This window comes from Gossypium hirsutum, chromosome D11 (assembly GCF_007990345.1).
Source record: "Gossypium hirsutum isolate 1008001.06 chromosome D11, Gossypium_hirsutum_v2.1, whole genome shotgun sequence".
In the NCBI taxonomy this organism is placed as follows: domain Eukaryota; kingdom Viridiplantae; phylum Streptophyta; class Magnoliopsida; order Malvales; family Malvaceae; genus Gossypium; species Gossypium hirsutum.
In genome coordinates, this window is record NC_053447.1 from 48,837,269 (window position 1) to 48,845,613 (window position 8,345).

At 39.4% G+C, this 8,345-nt stretch overlaps 1 protein-coding gene across 1 annotated transcript; it reads right to left on the reverse strand.

The window, feature by feature from the left end:
• Positions 1-4,738: 4,738 nt before the first annotated feature.
• LOC107911122 (aspartic proteinase CDR1) lies at positions 4,739-5,785 on the reverse strand. The gene has a single exon (XM_041104311.1). The coding sequence runs from the start codon at positions 5,783-5,785 to the stop codon at positions 4,739-4,741; it is 1,047 nt and encodes a 348-aa protein (XP_040960245.1).
• Between the last annotated feature and the right edge of the window lie 2,560 nt (positions 5,786-8,345).

The following is an 8,345-nucleotide window of genomic DNA, read 5'->3' on the forward strand; positions in this document are numbered from 1 at the left end:
CGGAATCTTCTGAAGTAGAATTTTTCCTTTTTCAAAGACTTCCCGCACAAAGTGATATCTTACGTCGATATGCTTGGTTCTTGAATGATAGACTTGATTTTTCGCTAAATGAATAGCGCTCTGACTGTCACAATATAAACTTATGTGACTTTGAACAACTCCTAAGTCTTTCAACAATCCATTAAGCCAAATAGCCTCCTTAACAGCTTCTGTAACTGCCATATATTCTGCCTCTGTAGTAGACACAGCTACTGTAGACTGTAAGGTAGACTTCCAACTCACTGGGGCTTTCGCAAGAGTAAACAGATACCCCGTAGTTGAACGACGTTTATCTAAATCACCAGCAAAGTCGGAATCAACATATCCAACTACAAACTGACCAAGTGCTTCATCCTGTTCAAAAATTAAACCAACATCTACGGTTTTTCGAAGATACCGTAGAATCCATTTCACAGCTTGCCAATGTCCTTTTCCAGGATCATGCATATACTTGCTCACAACTCCAACAGCTTGTGAAATGTCAGGCCTCGTACACACCATCGCATACATCAAACTCCCAACTGCATTAACATATGGGACTTTCGCCATATATTCTCTTTCATCTTCAGTCTTCGGAGAGCACTAAGTTTCAAATGAGAAGCAAGTGGGGTACTTACATGTTTTGTGTTTTCATTTACACCAAAACATTGTAATACCTTTTTCAGATATTGCTTCTGATTCAAACAAAGCTTGCCTCTCTGTCTATCTCTACTTATCTCCATGCCGAGAATCTTATTGGCCTCACCTAGATCTTTCATCTCGAACTCTTGATTCAACTGAGCCTTCAGCTTATCTATCTCTTTTTGGCTCTTCGAAGCGATTAACATATCATCAACATACAAGAGTAGATAAACGAAAGATCCGTCATCCAGCTTCTGCAAATATACACAATTGTCATATTTGCTTCTTGTGTACTTTTGCCTTCTCATAAAGCTATCAAATCGCTTGTACCACTGCCTCGGGGATTGCTTCAATCCATATAGCGATTTGTTAAGCTTACAAACCCAATTTCTACCACCAGCATCTGTGTATCCTTCTGGCTGAGTCATATAGATCTCCTCTTCTAACTCACCATGCAAGAAAGCCGTCTTAACATCAAGTTGAGCTAGCTCCAAATTCAACTGTGCTACCAAGGCCAATAAAATTCTAATGGAGGAATGCTTCACAACAGGGGAAAATACATCATTGTAGTCAATTCCCTCCTTCTGAGCGTAGCCTTTAGCTACCAATCTTGCCTTGTAGCGAATATCCTTCTTGCTAGGAGATCCATCTTTCTTTGCGAATACCCACTTGCATCCGATTGCCCTTTTACCTTTCGGTAATTGCGCCAACTCCCAAGTATTGTTCTTCCGGAGAGACTGCATTTTTTCATCCATGGCGCTTTTCCATTTATCACTTTCTAAGCTTTGCATTGCTTCTTGATAAGTGATAGAAATATCATCAACAACGGGAAGGGCGTAGGCCACCATATTAGTAAATCGAGCAGGTTTACGAATTTCTCTCCGTGGCCTTGCAACTGCAACTGGTTCTGGTGTACTTAGTGGTTCTTGGGTCAGAACCTCTTCAACCTCTAATTCCTCCATTGTGGCTGGAGAATTAGACTTATTAACTGGGCAAATCCCCATCTGCTCAAACTCCACCTGTTTTGGAGTACACTCCACCTGCTGTGGAGTATTGCTCGTCTGAATATCTTTATCTGCTACCTTTTTCAATGTGGCAGATTCATCAAAGGTAACATCTCTGCTACAGATCATTTTCTTTGTGCTTAAGCACCAAAGACGAAATCCCTTCACTCCAGAAGTGATTCCCATAAAGAGAGCTTTCTTTGCCCTCGGATCTAACTTTGACTCCTTCACATGGTAATATGCAGTGGATCCAAACACATGTAAGGAATAATCTGTAGCCGGTCTTCCAGACCATACCTCCATAGGAGTTTTTCTTTCTAATGCAGATGATGGCAAACGGTTAACAAGATGGCCAGCGTATGTCACAGCCTCAGCCCAAAATTGCTTGTCTAACCCAGCATTGGACAACATACATCGAACTTTCTCCAGCAATGTTCGATTCATACGCTCTGCCAATCCATTCTACTGTGGTGTATCCCTAACTGTGAAGTGTTGAACAATACCATACTCTTGGCACACATCGAAGAACGGATCACTTTTATATTCCCCTCCATTGTCCGTCCTAAGCCGCTTGATTTTCTTGCCAGTCTGGTTTTCGATCATAGTTTTCCATTTAAGAAAAACTCTAAGCACTTCATCCTTAGTTCTCATGGTATACACCCAAACTCTTCTGGAAAAGTCATCAACAAAAGTAACAAAGTAGTGTTTTCCTCCCAATGAAGGTGTCTTGGAAGGCCCCCACACATCTGAGTGAACATATTCCAAAATACCTTTTGTATTATGGATAGCAGTACCGAATTTCACTCTCTTTTGCTTTCCCAGAACACAATGCTCGCAAAATTTTAATTTGCAAGCCTTTGCACCTTTCAACAATCCTTGCTTTGCCAGAATTTGCAAGGATTTTTCGCTGGCATGTCCCAACTTCATATGCCACAACTGTATTGAGTCCAATTCTTTGTTGCCGGAAGCTGCAGCGACTGCTCCAATAACTGTAATACCTTGGTAGTAATACAAGTTATTTTTCCTGATGCCCTTCAATATCACAAGTGCGCCAGATGTCACTTTCAAAACCCCATCTCTCATAGTAACAACTGAACCATTGGATTCCAGGGCTCCCAATGAGATGAGATTTTTCTTCAAACTGGGCACGTACCGAACATCAGTCAGAACTCTGGTTGATCCATCTTTATTCTTTAATTGGATTGAACCTATCCCAACAGTTTTACAGGCATTGTCATTGCCCATATAAACAACTCCTCCATTTAGTTCTACTAAATCAGAGAACCACTCCCGGTTAGGGGACATATGATAGGTACAACCCGAATCCAATATCCACTCATCTAAATGGAACGACAATGATGATGCAACCAGTGATAGTTCAGAGTCACTGGTATCATGCTTTGCAACACAAGCATCTACAGCAGCTTTTCCCTTATTCTTCAGCTTTGGACAATTTTTCTTCCAGTGGTCTTTCTCATGACAAAAAGCACATTCATCTTTCCCGAGTCTGGACTTTGACTTTGATCTCCCCTTTTGAGTTTTCTTCCGAGTGTATGAACGACCTCGGACTACTAAAGCTTCTGTATCTCTGATTGAGTTTTTCTGTTTGTCCTTCTTTCTCTGTTCATAACTGTATAAGGCCGCACAGACTTCGCTCAGAGATATATCACTCCTACCATGAAGTAAAGTAGTTTCTAGGAACTCAAACTCCTCAGGAAGTGACCCCAACAGCATCAAAGCCAAATCTTCATCTTTGAATGTCTCATCCATATTCAGCAAATCAGTGACTAACTGATTAAATTTAGTGATGTGATCATTCATTGTGGTACTTGGGACGTATGTGAAGCGAAACAGTCTTTTCTTCAAGTGGAGCTTATTTTGACTGTTTTTCTTCAAAAAATTTTCTTCAAGTGCCACCCACAACTTATTTGCAGAAGTCTCCTTTGAAAAAGCATACCTCTGCTCTCGAGAAAGGCATGATCGAATTGTGCCACATGCCAACCGATTGATCGCCTTCCAATCTTTCTCCTGTACATCATCTGGTTTCTCTTCATCAATGGCAATGTCTAGACCCTGCTGAAAAAGGGCATCTAGAACCTCACTTTGCCACATACCAAAATGGCCCGTGCCATCAAAGATCTCCACGGCCAGTCTTGCATTTGCAATTGTCGGTCTTGTCTACATGGACGATGTTGAAGCTCCTACACCGACCGTTTTCTCCATAATCTTTCAATATACCTAAGGAAATCTTTTCTGATGTGGAAGATCAGTTCAAACTGCAACCACAGAGCATACTACGATTAACCTTCGGCTCTTGATACCACTTGTTGTTCCAATAGGGTCGGAAGCGTGTAAATTATTGTACTAAAAAATCACACAAAGTTCAATTCCCAGGGAAGAGAGGTGGATCACATGGATCTCTTAAATACCAAGTCTTTCCTTAGTCAGAATATCCCTTCTATAGTAATTTAATAGCACAATTAAATACTACTATTATACCCTCAAATATTGAAAGAAAAATAGGACAAAAAGAACATAAGAGTTTTAACGAGGTTCGGTAAATTATACCTACGTCCTCGGGCACTAACACCAGATGATAACTTTACTATCTCCAAAATATTACAAACAAATAGAATTCCTTAAGAATTCTCAAATGGGAGAAGAGAGAAAACTAAGAGAGAAAGATTGGTTGGGATGAATTGAAATGAGAAATGAGAAGGCCTATTTATAGTTGAGGTTCAAGGACCAAACAATAAATAGCCTATTATCTCAAGGACCAAAAAAAATTATCCCTTGCCACTTTTCCAAAGTTGGTGGTTGTCATTATTGATTGTCTCTCATTAATGTTAATGGCAACCATTATTAATTGTCTTCCATTAATGTTAACAGAGTTGATATACTTTGAGGATATTAATTGTTGCTGTAGTAATTAAAATTTAACATAACATACAATCTTACTGAAAAATAGCAGTAAATAAAGTGACGTAAACTAATTCTTAGAGCAGTCAGTTGGCTTAAACGAGACCGTCTTTTTCTCTATATCATAGCCTATCAAGATATTAATCTGTGCCAAGTTACCATAGACTGAATGTTGTCGAAAAGAACCAAAGGCAAAGTACGTTCAAACGCTGCAATTTGACATCAGCACCAGTGAAATGCATTGTAATGTTGGGAATAACAAACTCAGTTTTAGCATCGTAGCATAAACTCAAACCCTCTGGACCTTGAACCCTTGTTGCATTAATTTGGGTAGCCACTGCTGATTCCAGTTCCCCATAAATACCTGATGGGAAAAGAATCAGTGTTGTCCCTAAATCATTGATGATGTTACCTTCACCTGGTTTGCCAAGAGAAACATCTGTATAATTTATTCTTTTGTTTCCAACACTGATAGCTTTCAGGTTGAGGAAGTAGAAAGTGGGTGAACTTAATTTAATCAATAGGGTCGAAACAACTCCATCTCCTAAAACTATAGCATTAGACCCAAAGTTCAGTTTGCTCGACTCGTTTTTTTCGGAGGTTGGCAACAGGCAATAAGAGAATTTGCCTGCAATGGGAGATCCTATTTGAGAAATAAGTGACAATTCACCACCACCAAGGCTTATGACGCCTGAGTTTCTTTCTTTGGATGGTCCACCATTGTTGTGTCCCCATCCAATGACTATTTCCAGAACTGATACTGTGGGACTGGTTGTTGTAGCCAAAGTGATTGTGTCAAAAGCAAGGTCACCGTTCGAATAAGAGTCGTCTGGATAGTTGATTGAATATTGACAAGAGTTATTGCTAGAACAAGTCGTTTGAAAAAGATTCTTGCATTGACTTGCATTGTAAGAAATCAATTGGTAAGTGGATGATTGATTAGGGTCGAAAAGAGGAGCCACTTGCTGGGAACACTGTAAACAAGGTTTGCATTGAGTCCAAATGAGATCGCTTGCTGTATCAACTATAGGAACAGTATCAAAAGCTGGGGTGCTGATGGATATATTCATCAGGTACTCACCCGAACCGACAGTAATATCGGATTGTGCCCACTGAGTCAAAACAAAAGATGATTTGAAGCGACCAACACTACTGAACGAACGACGCAAGGCATTGGTTACACGGTCAGAGGTGGTTTCCATAGGATTCTAGAAGGGAGACTTTGGGGAGTCGCGGGGAATCAATTCAACACTGAAGCCAGTGGTTTGAGCAAGAGTATGGGTAAGACTGGAGAGAAGTAGGATGGTAGAAACAAGGTGCAAAAGAGAGGGAGGATTCACAATAACTATCATTGTTGGAAAACCAAGTGATACTTCAGAGGATTTTGATGGTTTTGGTTGTCTAGATTGTGTTGATTTATAATGAGAGATGAACCAAGACATTGCCCAAGGTATAACAAACCCTTTTAAGGAATGTGTTTTATATTTATGGTGGAATTTATAAAATTACAGGTAATTTACCTTATTTGTTCAATTTATACGAGAGGGATTCTCGCAGTGTAAAACTAATTAATTTATCTTTTTATATATTTTTGTACGATTAATATTTTAACAATTTAGCCATATTTGTCATGCATGTAAATTTTTGAATTTATTCGATATATCTATTATATCATCTAAAAAATTGAACAGTTGAAAGGTTTTCTTTTTTATAGAGAACAAATAGCTAGAAATTTTAAATTTATGTTAAATTTAACATATATGATATATACGAATGGGATATGAAATATGAAGGTTGGATCATTAAATTATTAATCGTATTCAAAACACTGATGGTCACTAAACTAACTATAAATATTACTAAGGCAAGCGCACCTATCGAACAATAATAGTATAGCTATGGTGAGTAGAGAATATCATATCCACAAGGACTAAAAGTACTAGAACGAAGTGTCGAGCGAGTCGAGTCACATAAGGGCCTAAACAGATAGGACAATTCCTGTTGCGTTTTGTCTGATGACAAAAGGCGAGAGCGATGAAGAAGGATAAATCGAAAATATGCCCTGTGGCCATGCTCCATAGAAAATATGCATCGGTTGTACCGACAATTCCAGTGCTCTCTCTCCTACTGATCAATGTATGAGCCAAGAAGGCATGAATATACCGTAAGGCCGGAGGGAGAGAAGTTGCCTTCGAGCAACTCGCGTCATAAGGTCTCGTACTCGCCATGAGGTTTACCCAACAAAAGGATGGCGAGTAGTGATTGTGCCGGTGTAAGCGGAGAAAGTTCTTGGCACTCATGAACTTGACAGTGTAGAGTCTCAATGTCGCTCCAAACTTTGGGACACTCATATGTCGCGACATGCCACCGAGTTTGAAAGTGATGGTGCCTAGCTCGTCAGGGGTCATTATTACTTGTTGAAGGATAAATGTAGAGCAGAACACCAAAGTCAACTCCATGTATGTGGGCTCGACGATAGAGAAAAAAAGGTCCCACGGGGCTATAGCAATTATGGCACGGACATGGTCAGCTAACTGGACCTACTCCAAAGCGGCCAATCAATACATCGACCTAAGCTGAGTGGCCTCAGTCAAAGAAGCTGATATAAGTTCTCCTAAGGGCCCTGAGGAAAGTGGAGGTACAGATGGTAGGCCTCGGCGGAAGGGTCCGAAGAGGAGGTTGCACACGGAGTCTTCCACTTTTTCGAAGCGGGGACGATGATCATAGACATGCTGCGAGTGTTTGTCATGGTGTGCCTGAAAAAGGAAATAATCCACTATCAGAAAAATAATATAAGCATTACCAAATAAACAAATAGAGAGGCCGACAAAACAATTGTGTAAAGTAAAATATGACACTAAGAATCATCTTATGATGCCATCAAAATCTAAACCGCCGAAATAGGAAATCGAGTCCTAAAACAATATGTACTAATTCCTAATCATGCAAAATCCATTAATTTAAGATACTATGATTCCAACTAGAAATAATAAAAACCATAATGAAGGAATAATAAATAAATAAATAAATAAATAAAAACCAAAACGAGAAACTAAAAGACAAAAATTAAAATAATCATAATAACAATAATAAACAAAACATTAAAAATAATAATAATAAACGAATGGGGCAAAATACCAAAAAAAGTGACTTTTTTTTAAATTTACCGAAATGGGCCTGGTATTTTATTATTTACCAGAATGGGTCATTTTTCCCTAAAATCGCATCCACGTCAACGCGAAGTCAGAGGACGTGTCAGCAAATCGCGTCCACGTCAGAACGCTTTGTTGATATGCCAACAAATCGCGCTCACGTCAGCAAAGCGCTCTGACGTGGACGCGATTTGCTGCCACGTCAGCGCGCCCCTGGGGACGCATTTTCCCCATTTATCCCACGTTAGGTTTTTGGTTTTTAAGGTTTAGGGTTTTTAGGATTTTTAGGGTTTTGAAGAAAAAGTAAACAAATAAGGGATTAGGGTTTAGATTTTCCTAATTAAATTAATTATAATTTATTCAAAATTGGATTACGTTTCGTGTTTATGGGTTTTTAAGATAAAAATCAAAGCAGGATGCTTTATTAGAAGAATTTCTGAAGTTGCGCCCACGTGTACGCGTTTTTGCTACAGTAGGTCCTGGAAGAAATAATTTTGACTTGACGTTTCTGAGCAAATAGTATAAAAATGCTTCAAGTAAGATGCTTTATGAGAAGAATTTGTGAAATCGCGCCCTCGTAGACGCGCTTTTGCTACAGTAGTTCCTGGAA